General features: G+C 44.5%; 1 protein-coding gene across 1 annotated transcript in view; it reads right to left on the reverse strand.

The window, feature by feature from the left end:
* Positions 1 to 17,878, reverse strand: part of endou (endonuclease, polyU-specific) — a 37,635-nt gene that overhangs the window by 12,361 nt on the left and 7,396 nt on the right. Inside the window, exons 2-5 of the mRNA XM_069894448.1 lie at positions 12,150 to 12,269; positions 11,038 to 11,157; positions 4,511 to 4,676; positions 3,316 to 3,518 (exon numbers count right to left, since the gene is read on the reverse strand). Of these exons, the coding sequence (XP_069750549.1) occupies positions 3,316 to 3,518; positions 4,511 to 4,676; positions 11,038 to 11,157; positions 12,150 to 12,269 (609 nt within the window). The remainder of the gene's footprint in view (positions 1 to 3,315; positions 3,519 to 4,510; positions 4,677 to 11,037; positions 11,158 to 12,149; positions 12,270 to 17,878) is intronic.

Consider the following 17,878-nt stretch of genomic DNA (forward strand, 5'->3'; position numbering starts at 1 on the left):
AAATGGTGCAGCCGAGGTAGATAAACTGGTTGACTGTTTTGAGTTCTGTGTGCCCGATGGAGATGTGAGGGGGCTGGTAGTCATGGTGGGGAGCTGGCTGATGGAGGACCTCAGTTTTCTTCAGGCTGACTTCCAGGCCAAACATTTTGGCAGAGAACAAAACAAAGGACTCTACATCACCTTTGTTGACCTCACCAAAGCCTTTGACACTGTGAGCAGGAAAGGGCTTTGGCAAATACTAGAGCGCATCGGATGTCCACCAAAGTTCCTCAACATGGTTATCCAACTGCACGAAAACCAACAATACAGCAATGAGCTCTCCGAACCCTTCTCCATTGACAATGGCGTGAAGCAAGGCTGCGTCCTCGCACCAACCCTCTTTACTATCTTCTTCAGCATGATGCTGAAACAAGCCATGAAAGACCTCAACAATGAAGAAGCTGTTTATATCCGGTACCGCACGGATGACAGTTTCTTCAATCTGAGGCGCCTGCAAGCTCACACCAAGACACAAGAGCAACTTGTCCGTGAACTATTCTTTGCAGATGATGCCGCTTTAGTTGCCCATTCAGAGCCAGCTCTCCAGCGCATGACGTCCTGTTTTGCAGAAACTATGCATATATTGTTCAGTATATCCCTCATCAGCCGAAGGATGATCGTGGAGATGAGCTCCCACTGCTACACAAATGCTCTTCATGGTGTGCGTCTCCAACAGCCTCTGACAACCCACCCAACTCCAGGCCTTCATGTGTGATGTAGTCTTTATGCCTAGCGGAGCTGCTCTCACAGACAGGCGAAGGGACAAAGGCAGGGCCCCCCCCAGCACTTTGAAACCAGTTGCTCCGGGCAGATGAGGGAAAACTCCGATTTCAAACCTCCCCTGCCTTGAGGCTGCACCCACTCTCGGGAAAGGCTTTGGGAGTAAATCCCAAGGAAAAATCCAGAGTCGGAGTCCCGAAGGCGACTGTACCCAGCACCGGCTCAGCAACTCCTGCGAGGCTGCTGGCACCAAACTGTATCGACTTTCGTCATTCCTTTGGACCCATCATTAACATGGTGGGGGGTGGGGGGTTTCCCATTGCAGGGGCAACAGATGGATCTCCGTATCAACTCTGCCCTGGCCTGCACCCTGGAGAGGCCACTTTAGCTTCACTTTAGTCAGTGCACCAACTGCAGCAGAGCCTGCTGTTCCAGGATCGACCTCCATAGCCACAGTTGACAATCCCTTATTATGTAACCCAAGTGTGCATATATAATACCTATCATTTTATCTATATGATATTACATGAAATTGCCTTTAGTCTGCCATAAGGCAGGCTAAGAAATGCCATTAGCATTTTCATTCCCCGCCCCTTATAGTCAGAGAAAGAGAAGCAAAAAGGAAAAGGAGTCCCCCCAGAGTCACTGAGTGTGTCCCTGGATTCACCTCCAGTGCTCCCGCAGCTGCACAGACTCCAGTTCAGCTGAAACCATCGGCGATCCGAATTCAGATCCAATCCAACCTCTGACACGATGAGGAAGCCTTCATCGCCCAGGCCCCTTCAGGACCACCCCCACCCACCCCCCGCCCCTTGCCCTCAGCACCCTCTCGAATCCCAATTCTGATACCTGGTTCTCATCATGACCTCCAGCAACCCGCGGCCTGGCGTGAGTCCTTTTGACTTCAAGTCGCCAGCAGCCCGCTGCCCGAGTGGGGTTCCCGTCCTCAAGTTGACAACAGCTCGCCGCCCGCATGCGTCCTTCAGCCGCCAAGCCCCTCGCATGGTGGCCACCATCCTCAGGGTCGTCTCCTCCTCAACAGGGGGTGTTCTCCCCATTACTGGTGCCTTGAGACAGTCCACTGCTCCCCATGAGTCTGTAACTCCTCGTGGCCGCTGCCAAACACAGGCGCAGCCATCTTGGGCCCAGACCCCACGGTGGCAGGATTTTAAGTAAAAGATGTTCCTTTAACAGGCCATTTGAAGCCTGGACAGCCGTCAGTAATTAGAGTAGGCAGTAGGAACAGAGGGGGACCGCTATGTCTCTGCTCCTCTCTCTCCCTGGGTTCATACCAATATCAGCTCCGTCATCTTTTTAAATTAATCATTCATTCATCCTGAATATAGACCCTACCCCACATATATTTTGCACGTAGGTTATATCATTTACCATGGGACATGCGTACAATGTGAATTCTGTTATACAATGGATGCTGAAAATATTTAGTATTATATTTATTTTGTGTTCATTGCATACGTTCCCCGTGTCATGGATGTCAAGTGTTCTGTAAGTATTGTGCAGTCTGTGTAAATATCGTATGCATTTATTAGTTACCCCATGTGTGAGACATTAGCCCCTTTTCCACTGGCACCTTGTCTCAGGAATTAACCAGGACAGGGTCCAGTGGAAGAAGAAAACTGACAGCATGCCAGCATCAAATGAAGCAATTTCACTCCGGGGATTAACCGCCTCGACCCCGACTCATATCCCCAGTGTTTGCGACGCCGGCGTGCTGATAAAACCAGTGGAAAAGGGACAGCAGAAAGTCACCTGTTTCCAGTTGAAGGTAGAACACTCTGATCCCCGGGGATGAATTGTGTCCCAGTTAAGGGTGGCCCAGTGGAAACAGCACAAAGGGCTTCCTATCCCGGGATACTACACAGTCAATTATCTGGGATACAAGTGGAAAAGAGGCTAAAGTGTATCCTGCACGCATTACCCAGCAGATAAAATCTTGTATTGGAGCACCAAGTGTCTCTGCACCTACTTATATTATGGAGTAAGCACCCTGAATACTTCACAAATACTGCCCTTGAACTGGAATGAATCTTTCCCCTAAACTCTCTCCCGAGGCTGTTGAATTGCTAATCACTCTTTAGTACAACTCTCACTGTATTGCCACAGCTTCTAGAATGTCAGGCTATCAAAGGATGTGTAACAAGTTGTGTTCGATCTACTCTGTCTGTTACATTGAAGTTCAAAGTTAAACAATCATCATGTAGAAGCCTGAGATTACTTTTTCTGTGGGCCGGGCTTAGCAAATCTATGGATCAGTACGTGTAAACCGACAGGATCTGTCAACAAGCAGTGTAATAAACAGCAATAAATAACAACTTTAAGTCCTAAAATGAGTCTCTAAATGAGTACATTATTCCCTACGGTTCAAGAGTCTAAAGGTTGAGGGGCAGTAACTATTCCTGAACCAAGTGATGAGATTCCTGTACCTCCTTCTTGATGGCAGCAGCGAGAACAGAACATGGCCTATATTACTACATATTCCCTCTCGGGCAGTGGTTTACATTAAACACACATCAACAGGTGATGTCAGACACTTACTCTTTGAGTGGAGGACACTGTACAGCTTGTTCATGATGGGGGTCTTCATAATCTCTTTGATGAACGCATCCTCTTCTCCCAGCTGTTCCGGTGAGAACTTTTCAGGGACGTCTGTCATTCGGTGGTAGTTGTCTAAGAGTGCAATGAATTTAGCAAATGTTGGCTTTGAGAACAGGACATCCTCATTCACAAATGCATAGAGCCTGAAACAAAAGTGAGCTGTGAGAACCAGGAGTTGAGGGTTTTAAACCTGCATTTTGTAAGTTCTTCTGATGTTTCTCAATGAGACTGCCCAGACTTTCACACAGTTTATTTCCACTGTTCAAAACAATGAACAGCAGAATCCCACGCATCGCATCTGGTTTAATCGTGAGACAGACTGGCTGAGGGAGCTACACACTGTTTTAGCCACATCCCACATAGTTTTGAACAAGGCCCACATTATACTGAGTGAAACACAAAAGTCTGCAGATGCTGTGATTGTAGTAAAACCACACCAAAATGCTGGAGGAACTCAGCCAGTCTTTCAGCATCCATAGAAGACAAAGATATATTGCCGACGGATCAGGCCTGAGCCCTTCTTGGAGGAATAAGCAGAATTATCATACTTCGAAGAAGGGCTCAGGCCTGAAATGTCAGAAATATATCTTTGTCTTTGATAGACACTGAAAGACTGGCTGAGTTCCTCCAGCACTTTGGTGTGGTTTTACCACGTAATACTGATTCAGGTTCTGACTTTGCCTATGATGTAGCAGCTTGATTAACATTGAGCCAGGTTACTGCGTCATTGATAATGTGACCATGTACAATGGTGCAGAGTTGTGTTGATTATTTAGTAACTCCACAGACAGACACATAGCAATTCACTTTGAGATTGGGGAAGAAGAATGAGATGAGAGGGAGGAAAATGTTAAATTTGTGGTTTGGTCAGATTGGGAGGAGAGATGAGCCAATAGGAAACTAACTGAGATCCTGTGGCACGTGTCCATGAACTGCTAGGGAAAATCTGCTGTGTTTTTTACATCACCTGATTATATTTCATAGCATGATCACAGATTGGTTGAAGACCAAGTGATAACATTGAGGGTTGCGTTCACCAGGAGACGTTCATCTTTAGAAGTCAGTTCAGAAGAACCCACAATTCAGGTAGGGACAGCAAGGTCTCAAATCAACTCCCGCATTCACTGCAACCTACCTTTGCTGAGCATAATCAATCTTGGCCCCAGTCTGGGAGTCAGAAACGTGGCCTTGAAGGTTCAAGCGAATGTCGTTTGCTGTGGCTTTGTTGATATCCAGTGAGTAGATCTGTTCAGAAACGCTGAGAATCTCCTGATTGGTGAAACCAATCTCAGGATTGCTAACTGCAAGACAGTAAATCATGACCTTTAGGACCACAGGCCCCTCTCTGAGGTGTGTGTGTGTTTTATAGAAGTTATACAACATAGAACACGTCCTTCTGCATAACTAGAACATATCAAGTAATATGTTATTATAAGCTAATCCCATTCACCAGCACGTGGTCCACATCCCTCCAAACCCTTCCTATCCATAAATTTGCCCAATTGTCCTTTGGATCTTGTTATTGTTTCCACTGGAAGCTCCAGATATGGACCACCTTCACAGGTCCCTCCTAAATTTTCACCTCTTACCTTAAACCTATGCCCTCCTGTTCTAGAATCATCTACCCTGGGAAAGGCACTGTGATCAATCACTTTACCCATGCCCCTCATGATTTTGTAGACTTCTACATGGTTAGCCCTCAGCTTGTATCACTCTAGGAATAAAGACTCAACCTATCCAGCCTCTGTCCTTGACTCAACCCCTCCTGACCCAGCAACATTCTGGGGAATCTCCTCTACATCCCATTCTATTGGAAGACCTTCTTGTAACTGGGTGACCAGAACTGCACACAATGCTCTAAATATGGGCTCACCATCGCCTTGGTCATGAGTTCCAGTTTTAGAGTCTATTTCCCACCCAATGAAGGCTAGCATCCAATCACCTTCTTCACCACCTTATCCACCGGAGTTGCCACTTTCAAAAACTAGGTGCGTACCCCTAGGTCTCTCGTTTCTTCAACCCTCTCCAGGACCCTACATTCACTATATAAGTCCTGCCTTGATTTGACTTACCAAAGTGCAAGACCCCTCACTTATTAAAGATAAATTCCACCTGCCACTCCTTGCCCCACCTACCCAACTGACCCAGGTCATGTTACAAATAGATATAACAGGGTGGAACAGTTGGCATAGCAGTTAGCGCAATGCTTTACAGTGCCAGCATTCGGGACCAGGGTTCAAATCCCATGCTGTCTGTAAGGAGTCTGTACATTCTCCTTGTGTCTGCATGGGTCTTCCCTGGGATCTCCAGTTTCTTCCCACCTTTTGAAATGCACCAGGGTGTGTTTGGGTGTGAATTAGGTGGCATGGACTGGTTGGCCAAAATGGCCTGTTACCGTGCTGTATGTCTAAATTTAAATATAAACAAAAATTTAAAAATCCTTTCTCATTGACTATTAGACAACCAATTTTGATGTAATCTCCAAATTGACTAATGTGTGAGTAGCATGTGAGAGAGAGAGATAGAGAGAGAGATAAAGATGGAGATAACAGAGATAGATAGAGATACAGAGAGATTGAGAGAAATAGAGAGAGATAATAGAGATGGAGAGATAGAGACAGCAAGAGAGAGAGGGAGATAGAGAGAGAGAGGTGGGGGACTTTGTGGAAGTTCTTTTTTTAAATTAAAAAAAATTTTTCACACAATGAACCATACTGACCAAAATACGCACAAACATTTCCCTCTTGAATATACACATTGATAATGCAGACCAATCCTGGGTGGTGTTGGAGAGAATAAAAGATACGTTCTGTGACAGATTTGCTTGTCTCAGAAAAGCTGAAGGAAGCATTTCTATGACTTCTTGACAAAATCAGAAACGCATTACAATCTGAACCATTATGAGGGTGAAAATGTGCAAAACAAGTATTTTTGACACAGAATGTGTTACCACAGGAGGTGGTAATAGTGGCATTTAATTTAGACAGGCCCCTGAACATGCAGGGAATGGAGAGATACCAACCATGTGCAGTAGATCAGATTAGTCTAATTTACAATATAGAACGTATAGAGCAGGATTGCACAGTAAATGCTGTTTAGCCCATAGTGTTCTGCTAACCTACTCAACCATCAATCTAATCCATCCCAACCACACCGCCCATATCCAATTTTCCTGATATACATGTATCTATCTCAAAGTCTTTCAAATGTCCATATTGTACCACCCTGTATCACCACCCTTGGCAATGCATCCCAGGCACCCACCCATCCACTGTCTTTTAATGGATGGACCTGCTGAGTTTCTTAAGGACTTTTTTTGTAATGCACCTCTGTGCTTTGAGACGTTACTCTATACTTTAAGATTCATCAACATCGATTGTTTTCCATGTTTGCTGCCTGGCTCACTGAATTCCTCCAGTATTTTGTGTGCTGCTCCACATTTTCAGATTCCCCTTTTTATTCTGCAGTTTTTGGTGCTATAGTCTGAACCACTGGAGATGGCTGAAAGTTACTTTGGGGGAGGAAAGAAATAAGTCAGCTCCAAAACAAGGAGATGAGTGACTTGCACTCGGAAAGCTTTCAATACATTGCCATCCTGGAGACCTCTTGGGGCCAACACCATGTGATCAGAGTGGAGAATGAATAGATTTGTAGTAAACTATTCTCAGTTCCCAACTCAACATTTGACTTGTCAAAGAGCAGGAATCTCCACACGTTTTGGTTGACAGACATTTACAGGTGACGTCGTTTATAGAGAACTGGAGATGATCACAGTGGATGTGGTGTTGATTCTGGTCTCAGAGTGGACATGCCAACATGTGCATTTTATATTTGGTGCCAGATCATTCTCCTTGCTAGATTGCCCAGTTGCAAGAAGATGGGGCATGTCTTAAACAGACCAATTTGGGAAACATTTGAAGGTTGAATCATTGGTCAGTAGGTACCATTGTAGAAAAATAGCATGCACGGGATCTCTGCCACAGGGAGCACAGCCTGTATGGCAGACCATCGCTCTTCAAGCAGTGTTACTGGGAGCTCCAATGATCATGGCCATCAATGCCAATGGGGGTGCAGTGTGGCACATGGAAAGCAGGCCCCTTGGCCCTTCTTGTCTGTGCCAAACTATTATTTTGCCTCCATAAACCCCCGGTCTATGTACCTGTCCAAATATTTCTTAACTATCAAAATAAAGCCCACATCTATCACGTCAGCTGGCAGATCATTCCGTACTCTCACCACTCTGCGAGAAGTTTCCCCCCATTGCTCCCCCTAAACATCTCTCCTTTCACCCTTAATCCATGTCCTTGAGTTCTTGTCTCACCCAACTTCAGTGGAAAGAGCCTGCTTGTATTTACTCTATTATTTATACGTTTTTCTCCAATCTCCCCTCATTCTCCCACGTTCCAGAGGAAATGAGCCAGGTTTGTCCAAACTCTCCTTATAGATGATACTCTCCAGTTTTGGCAACATCCTGGTGAAATTCTTCCTTCACTTTCTCCAACACCTCCACATCCTTCCTATGTAGTATGATAACTAGAACTGCAAATGTGGCCAAACCAAAGTTTTATTTGCCAGCAACATAACTTCCCAACTTTTACACAATGCCTTGTCTGCTGAAGGTAAACATGCTGTTTGCCTTCTTTATCACCCATCCACATGTTCCCTCTTTTAGGGAGGTTTTGGACTATTCATTTGTATATTAAAATATTCTGCCACTAAAATTTCCTCTTGGATTTCTCAAAATTTCCTCTTGGATTTTCTCAAGATGCAACATTTAATTGGTCCCAATTAAACTCTGCCGTTTCCTCCCCCCACCAAATTTCTAACTGATCCATATCCTGTTGCATCCTGAGAAATAGGAAATGAGGAACCCAGCAGCTCATGCAGGATCCATAGAAGGAAAACAGTAACCAACCTTTCCAGCCTGAGCCCTTCTTAATTTGCTAACTTGTCCAATGCATGGTGCTGTTCTAAGAATGTTATGAGAAATGCAGTTTAAGAATTTTGTGCATCATATTTTGCTGAGGAGTTTTTGTAATCGAAACCATCTGATAATTTTAAGTTATAATTAAAATGTATCGTTATGACCATGGCATGAATGTAATTTGCAATTTTCATCTGAATGGAAGAGCGAAAATACTGCCCTCTTATGGCTGAAGGAGAAAACTACAACTTTGCAGTTTCTACTCAGCGATTAAAGATGGTAACAAGGCCCTTCCGGCCCATGAGCCCGCTCCAGCCAACTATACAATGTGACCAATTAACCTACTAACTCCATACATCTTTGGAACATGGGAAGAAATCAGAGCACTTGGAGGAAACCTACACAGACACGGGGAGAATGTGCAAACTCCTTACAGGCAGCGTGGGATTCGAACCTGGGTCACTGGCGCTTTAACAGCACTGAGGTAACCACAACACCACTGTGGCATCCCTAAAGTACATGTGGGTTTAAGTACATTTATGAAAAATTGTCTTTGATTTGATTTAATATCATGCAAACTTTGATCAAAGAACCACTTGGCCCTTGTAAATTCCAGATTCAGATTTCAGATTGATTGTCAGGATACATACATGACATCACATACAACCCTGAGATTCTTTTTTCCTGCTGACAAGGCAGATTAACACTAAATGGTAGTGCAAAAAAAATTGTACACAACTTATACGTGTAAACATAAAGAACAATAAACAGATAGCAAATGTAAAGAACCTGACTGCAATACAGAGAGAACAAAAGAAAGTCAATAAAGTGAACAAGTAAGAGTCCTTAAATGAGCCCCTGATTGAGGTTCTCATTGAGGAGCCTGATGGTGGAGGAGTAGCAGCTGTTTGTGAACCTGGTGGTGCAAGTCTTGTGGCACCCCTACCTCTTTCCTGATGGCAGTAGCGAGAACAGAACGTGTGCTTGGCGGTGTGGATCTTTGATGATTGCGGCTGCCCTCCGATGGCAGAGTTCCCTGTAGACATTCTTGATAGTGGGGAAGGTTTTGCCTGTGAAGTCCTGGGCTGTGACCACTGCATTTTGGAGGGTTACGCTCAGGGGTATTGGTGTCCTCATACCAGATCGTGATGCAGCTGGTCAGCACACTTTTCATCACACCTCTGTAGAAATTTGCCAGGGTTTCTTCTCTTGATTGCAGACTCCTGAGGAAGTAGAGGCAATGACGTGCTTTCTTCATGATGCCATTGGTGTGTTGGGTCTAGGAAAGATCCTCTTAGATAGTGACTCCCAAAATCTTAAATTTGCTCACTCTCTCCACCTCTGATCCCCCAATGATCACTGGATTGTAAACCTCTGGTTCTCCCTTCCTGAAGTCAACAATCAGCTCCTTAGTTTTGGTGACATTAAGTGCAAGGTTGTTGTTGGTGCACTATTCAGCCTCATTTTCAATCTCCTTCCTGTATGCTGACTTATCCCCTTCCTTCATACAACCCACTGCCGTGGTGTCAACAGCAAATTTGTAGATGGTGTTATTCTTGTGCCAAGATACACAGTTGTAGGTGTAAAGTGAGTAGAGCAGGGGGGCTAAGAACACAGCCCTGAGGTGCTCTGGTACTGATGGAGATTATGGAGGAGGTGAGGAAATCCATGATCCAATTATACAGTGGGGTGGTAACTCTCAGGTCTCAAAGTTTGCTGATCAGTTTTGAGGGGATGATGGTGTTAAATGCTGAACTGTAGTCAATTAAGAGCATCCTGATGAATGTATCTTTACTGTCCAGGTGACCCTGGGCTTTGTGTAGAGTCAGTGAGATGCCATCCATCATAGAGCTGTTACTATGAAAAGTGAACTGGAACTTATCCATGTTGTCACTCAGACAGGAGCTGATCTGCTTCATCACTGGCCTTTCAAAACACTTCATCACTGTTGATGTAAGTGCTACTGGTCGATAGTCAGTAAGGCAGGTTACTACACTCTTCTTGGGGACTGGTATGATTGATGCCTGTTTGAAACAGATGAGTACCACACCCTGCTTGAGTGAGATATTGAAGATATCCGTGAATTCATTGGTAAGTTGGCCAGCACAGATTTTTATTACTCATGCAGATACTCGGTCTGGACCGGATGCTTTCTTTGGATTCACTCTCTATCACACACATCATCCTCAGGTACTGACAGGAAGTGATCATCAGGGGACATGGGGGTGCGGAAGGGTGGTCAATCATCAAATCGGTCGTAGAAGGCATAGATTTCCTCTGGGAGCGAACCTTTGCTGTCTGCTACTGCACTGGATTTAATTTTGTAGCAGGTTATGGGATTTAGACCCTGTCACAGCTGTCGGGTGTCCCTTGTTTCCATTTTCCTCCGGAATCTCCACTTTGCCCGGGTCATACCTGCTCCTTCTGTATAGATCTTGATCTCTGGACTTAAATGCCTGTGATCTGGCTCTCAGCAGGTTCCAGATTTCATTGTTCATCCAGGACTTCTGGTTGGAGAAAACCCTGAACTATTTGGTGGGGACACAATCAGATTGAGAGAAAGAGAGAGAGAGAGAGAGAGAGAGAGAGAGGACTGCAAGATGGAGAAGGAGAGACTTCAATCCAGCCCTTGAAAGAGATGGATAGAAAGATGCAAAGAGAGGTACAAAGGAAGGGAGAGGGTCAAAGTAATATGGAGAACAATGGCTGCAAATCCAGCCTGTCTAGCTCACACTTACCTCCGCATTGAGAATAATAATCTTGGCAGCAGTTGTGGTATTGGTTACACTTGGAGTTGCAGTGACAGGGATTTGTGTGGTCGTAAGCCTCATTGCACCTGCCCTGGCAGGATGTCCTTGCTGCAATGATTGTAAACAGAAAGTTTAGTGTTGAGTAAGCAACTGGTGGGGCAGGCAGCATCCACAGATAGAAATAGTCAGTCAACTATTTAGGGTCGGTACCTTCAATTGAGACTCAATATTTAGGGTTGTATTTGCCTAAAAATTGATCAGCCTTAGCTATTGAAGTTACATCTTCAAAATATTTCAGCATACTGGAGAAACATAATTTTCCTTTCATAAATTGACTTAGGCCAATCCCATGTTGTTGACGATACATCCCAGGACTGAGTGAGGTTATCCTGTCTATAATCCCTAATTTTCTTTCCCTTCACCTTTCAATTGCATCATTACATGCACGGTCTTCCAGTTTGTGGGCACCTTTCTAGGATCTGTTGAACACTGGAAAATAGCAACCAGTGTATCCACTATCTCCACCGCTAACTTCTTCAAAGTAAGAACTGTACTGGATGGGAAAGGTTTGAAGTCAGGGAGCACAGGAGTGATGGACCATGAAGTCGTGCTGTATAGAAACACACATCCGTGTCAATGATCAAATGTCGATTTACAGTAAACTGATGCTAATTCCATTGTACACCCTCAACATTTCCAACAACTTCTCCAAGATTCTAGTACTCATTAACACAGTTATGGCAACTGGTCAATTAAACTAGCAATCTGCACAGCCTAGAACATGGGAAGAAACCAAAGCACCCAGGGGAAATCCAGGCTGCCACAAGGTGAACTTGCAAACTCTACACAGACTGCACCAGAGTTCAAGATTGAACCAGGAGATGTGAGGCACCAGATCATAGTCGAACCACTCTGCCGTCCTAAATAGAGTGGCCATCAGGTTACCAGACCTTTGGATGAGTTGATGCAGCATTATGGAGGTGAAGGAGTTAGAGTTCGAGAGGCGGTGGGCTCGGAAGCATAGCCTGAGGGACAGAAGATATGCAGTGACAACCTTTCAGTGTTGGAACCGGCTTTGAGGGAGCAAGTTAGTTACTTACATTTGCAGATGTTGTAATCTTGGCAGCAGTCGCCATGTCTCCCACAGGCACTGTTGCACTGGCAGTTGTAATTGTGGTTCAGACTTTCTCCACAACGGCTGACACATGAATCTTTATTTCCTGCAATCAAGAGAAGAGCCTCAGCATCCCTTCATGTTTCCTGAGGGAACGAGCACCTCGGGTGTCTCTCCAGGGCTGTCCCCACTCATCCACGACGTCTAAAACTCATGAGCTTGGAAATGGGACCAGGATCATTCAGGAGATAGGGACCATATCATTGGGACCCTTTGCATGACTCCAGACACTCAACATTATGGATGGTGCTTAACTACCTGAGAAATCGCCCAATGAGCAACCAAATGGTCAAATAGGACAGAGAATAAACCGTGCTGTCAGAGTGGGGAATGATGGAAGAGATGACTGAACCTAGTTTCATAATTAAAATCATTGTTATTAGGTCTTCCTTAATCACAGGTTTTATTTATTTCCTTGAGTTAATTTAACTCAGCTACATTGGTGAAAAATATTTTGGACCTTCCAGTACCTGGCAGGACATGCACAATAAACAACAAGGACCTTCGAAGTGTTAATGTACTGAGAGAGTTTGGGCTGCAAGTTCATAGCTCCCTGAAAATGGATAGGGAAGTGAAGACAATGTTCAGCTTGCTCGACTGCATAAGCAGGGGTATTGAGAATGAACGTTGGGGCATCAGGAAGCAGCTGCACAGGACATTTGTTAGGTCACTCTTGGAATATAGTCAAACACGAAAGTCAGATGCAGTGGTTGAAGTAAAAGCACAACGCCGGAGAAACTCAACAGGTCAAACAGTGCACTTTATTCTTTTCTTCTTTGGCTTGGCTTCGCGGACGAAGATTTATGGAGGGGGTAAATGTCCACGTCAGCTGCAGGCTCGTTTGTGGCTGACAAGTCCGATGCGGGATAGCAAAGATAAAGATGCAGAACCAATGTTGTGGGCTTGAGCCTAATATTTCATCTGGACACTCTCCAACCAGACGGCATTAACAGTAACATCTCTGGTTTCTGTTGGACCACTCCCTGCTCTTTTTCTCTTCCTCACCCCTCTGTCTCCTTTCCTTCAGCTCATGCCAATTATGCCCATTCCCTCTCCATTCACAGAGCTCTCCCCCCTCCTCCTGTTTTCTCTTGTGCCCTCCCTACCTTATCCATCTATTACCTCCTGCCTGTGGGCCTATGCTCCTCCCTCTGCCTCTTCCCTCCCCCCACCATTTTATTCAGGCACCTGCCTAAATTTTTCCCCTACCTTGATGAAGGCCTGAAATGCTGATTATGTATCGTTATCTGTTACAGCCCCAGCAATCAAGGTTCGAATCCCGCGCTGTCTGTAAGGAGTTTGTACGTTCTCCCCATGTCTGCGTGGGAGGCTCCAGTTTCCTCCCACCCTTCAAAAACATACCGGGCATGTAGGTCAATTGGATATAATTAGGTGGCAAAGACTTCTGGTCTGAAACCCACTCAAGGCAGAGGGACCAGACAACATACCTGGTCAGGTATTGAAGGACTGCACAGACCAATTGAAAGAGGTCTTCACAGACATCTTCAACATCTCATTGTTCCTGCAGGGTTCAATACAGCCACCATCATCCTGGTACCCAAGAGGGTGACAAATACAGGCCTCAATGACTACTGCCCTGTATCACGCATCAAAGAACACCTCCCAGAGACACTAGACCCATTTCAATTTGCCTATAGAAAAAACCATTCTACAGATGATGCTAAAGCCTTGTCGCTTCTCTCTGTCCTGGCCCACCTGGAGAACGATGCCTCATACGCCAGACTGCTATTCATTGACTTCAGCTTGGTGTTTAATACGATCATTCCCCAGAGGTTGGTGGAGAATCTGTCCTTGCTGGGACTCAACACCCCTCTCCTAATGGAAAAACCACAGTCTGTCCAGGACAGTAGCAGAACATTGAGAACCATCACGCTAAGCTGTGGCGCATATCAGGGCTGTGTGCTCAGCCCACTCCTGTCCATGCTACTGACAATGACATCGCCAGATCCAGCTCCAACCAAGTCATCAAGTTTGCAGATGACACAACAGTCATTGGCCTCAGCAGCAACAACGATGAGTCGCACTACAGAGAAGAGGTGGAAAATCTTGTGATATGGTGTGATCGTAACAACCTGACTCTCAACATAGACAAGCCGAAGGAGACATTGTGGACTTCAGGAGGACCAGGAATGACCACCCTCCACTACACATCAACAACTCTAGTAGAGAGAGTGGAGAGCACCAAGTTCTTTGGAGTTCACTTAACTAGTGACCCATTGTGGACACTCAACATTTCCTCACTTGTCAGGAAGGCACAACAGCGACTGCACTTCCTGAGAAGAGTGAAGTGGGCAAGTCTACTGGCCACAATTATGCCAACCTTCTATAGGAATTCTATGGAGAGAGTTCTGGTCAGCTGCATCACCATGTAGTACGGTTACTGTAGAGGAATGGATCAGTGGTCAATCCACAGGACCATAAGAGTGTGAGAGAGGATCAATGGAGTCTCCCTCGCCCCCACCCCCCCCCCCCCCCCCCCCCCCATCAACGTGATCTACCAGGTTCACTATCTGAAGAGAATAAGCAAATTCAAAGAGGATCCCTTCCACCCTGCACACAGCATCATTCAGTTGCTCTCATCGGAGAAGAGATACAGGAGTATCAGAAGCAGCGCCACCAGGCTGAGGAACAGCTTCTTCCCTCGGGCAGTGAGAATGCTGGACGACCAAAGGAACTGCTCCCATTAACCATCCGAGACTCTAACTTGTACAAAGCAACATTTATTTATCTATTTTTATAGATATAATACATGTCCTGCAAGATGTATTGTTTATCTGTATGTATGTTATGTCTGGTTGTGTGTCTGCGTGTTTTTGTACCGAGGACTGGTGAACACTGTTTAGTCGGGTTATACTCGTACAACCAGCTGACCATAAAACTGACGAACTTGAAAGGGCCCGCTACCATGCTGTATGTCTAAATTTAAATTTAATTTATAAATTAAAAAAATTAAAACTGTAATTTAAAAAATAAAGCATGCTGTTTCACTTACTGAATTTCTGCTGCACTGTGTTCTTACTTGGAATATTGTGCTCAGTTCCAGTTGCCACACTATGGAAAGGGTGCAGTAGTACTGGAAAGAGTGAGAGAGATATTCTCCAGGATGTTGCCTGCAATGGAGGCTTTATTTGCAGATTGGATAGGCTGGAATTGTTCTCGCTGGAGTGCAGGAAACTGACAGAGATTTATAAGATTATGAAAGCAAAAGATCACGGTCAAGTTCATTAATATCTTGCTTTACATATATGAGATGAGATAGCATTTCTCTGGACCATAGTGCACACATGTACACACACTGGATTAGAATTAGAAGTTACTGCTGTGACAGAGTATTTAGAGGTGTTTTGGGAAAGATTATTAGAGCAGGTTGCACATGCACATTATAAAACACAGAATATTTGCAGGACTTTTGCAGAGTGCTTTTTGCAAAAAGAACAACCAAGTTGCAGCATACAGCTGGCCTGGGAGAGCATGTGATTTTTGCAGGCAGGGGCAGAACATTTTTGTTCTCAGAGAGAGAGGGTATGAAACAGAGAGAGAAGGAGTCACAGAAATCATTTCCAGAAGGATAAAGCTGGCAAACTTTTGGAAGACTGCCTGGTCAAAGGAGAAGGCTGTCTGTCTGAAAAGTGACCTGAAAGAAGGAGGATCATCTGGAGAACCCTGAAGGGGGAACATTTCGTCAGCAAGACTGATTAAACAGGAATCAGGTGGAGATATCCTGGAACAAAAGGAATCTCTCTCTGAAGACCAACAAGAACCCTCCTGAGTGGTAACTATTTTCCTGTTACCCATCAAAGACTGGTGAACTTTGTTAATGCTAACTTCTGTGCAGAGTACAAGAATTGCCTGAAATGAGTGGGATTGGTCTGTGATTCAAAGGCTTCTCTAATCTTAAATACACATTACACAGACCTGTGCTTAGTATTAGAGGGAGGCGGGGTTAGGTAGGTTAAGTAATAAGTTAAAGTTTAATTCTGTTTTCTTGTTCAAATATAATTAAAAACTATTTTTGTTTAAGTAACTCTGTGTTGTGGTACATATCTATTGCTGCTGGGTTTTGGGGTCCTCTGGATTCCATAACACTGTCATGAACACGTCATGAAATTTGTTGCTTTGCAGTAGCATTACACGTGCAAGATTACAATGAAAAAATGAGTTCAAAAGAAGAGAAAATAGAGGTAGTGTCAGGGGTTCATTGTCCATTTAGATGGGAAGAAGCTATTCTTGTACCGTTGGGTGCTTATCTTCAAGCTCCTGTACCTCCTTCCCAAAGGTAGCAGTGTGAAGAGGGCATGGCCTGGATGGTGAGGGTCCTTGAGGATAGAGGATTGAGGCATCGCTTCTTTGTAGATGACCTTAATGGAGTGAAGACTGATGCCCATGATGGCGCTGGCTGCATTCACAACTCTCTGCAGTATTTTCCTGACTGTGCATTGGCAGTTCCATATGCTCTCCATGGTATACCTACAGACATTTGCAGGAGTCTTTGGTGACATACCAAATCTCCTCAAACTCCTCATGAACTACAGCCGCTGGCAAACCTTTCTTCATGATTGCATTGACATGCAGTTCCAGGATAGATCTTCAGAGATGCTGACACGTAGGAATGCATGACACATGATAATCACAGACAGACCCCTGGTACCTGGAATTCAAGCAACTGGCAAGAAAATTGAGGAAAATAAATAAAATTTTTAAAAATTATGTATAAAATAATAGGTGAAAAAATGTAAATTTAAAATTGTAAAAGTAAATGCTGTCTGAAGTAGCCTCATAAACCTTTGTGGGAGCAAACATTCAGGAACGGGGGCCTTGGTTGGGCTTTGCTCGTAGCAGCTGTTTGAATAAAGTTGTGTGAAACAGGAACAGTGTCGTCCAGGATAAAGTCACTGTTGGGGTGACTCTTAAAATGTTTCCTTATCCCTGCTTAGTAAGAGTCGCCCCGGTCAGAGACTTTATCTTTAAACTTGGGGGTGTGGGGGAGGGGGGTGGATTATCTTTAATGTTATTGTTCATCTTTTGGGCAACTTCGTGGAGGGGGAGGTACCTGCAGATGCAGTGACAGTTAAATGTTTTCAAAGAAAAAAAAGTAAAACGCTTTAAAGTTTATATATTCATGCAAGTGTTTTGTCTTTTGCAGTGTTTATTTCTTAATGCAGATGTCCAGTATTGAAAGAGTAAGTCTCAAGCAACTGGAAAATATAGTTATTCAGCATTTACCAATTTCCAGAGGTGCCGGATTCGAGGGGTTTTACTGTAAAGATATAATTTAAAATAAATGTACATAAATATTTTAGGATGATTTACGTGGTTACAGGATACTGTTCATCAGTCTCATGGCCTGCAGGAAGAAACTATTTCCCAGCCTGGCAGTCCTGATTTTGATCTTCCTGCACCACCTTCCTGATGGTAATGGACCAAAGGTAGGGTAGACAGTCACATTCTTCTTTTCCAAGCAAGGGCAGCATGATAGTAACTATCCTGAAGAAGTTTATCTCCATAATAGCACTGTTATAGGGTTCATTCAAGAGCCTGATAGCTACAGGGAAGAAAATGTCTTTCAGCTGGTAGATACATTTTTTCTCACTCTTAATCCTTTTCTCCATTGGGAGGAGGGAGAAGAGAATATGA

Source organism: Narcine bancroftii, chromosome 8, assembly GCF_036971445.1.
Source record: "Narcine bancroftii isolate sNarBan1 chromosome 8, sNarBan1.hap1, whole genome shotgun sequence".
NCBI lineage: Eukaryota > Metazoa > Chordata > Chondrichthyes > Torpediniformes > Narcinidae > Narcine > Narcine bancroftii.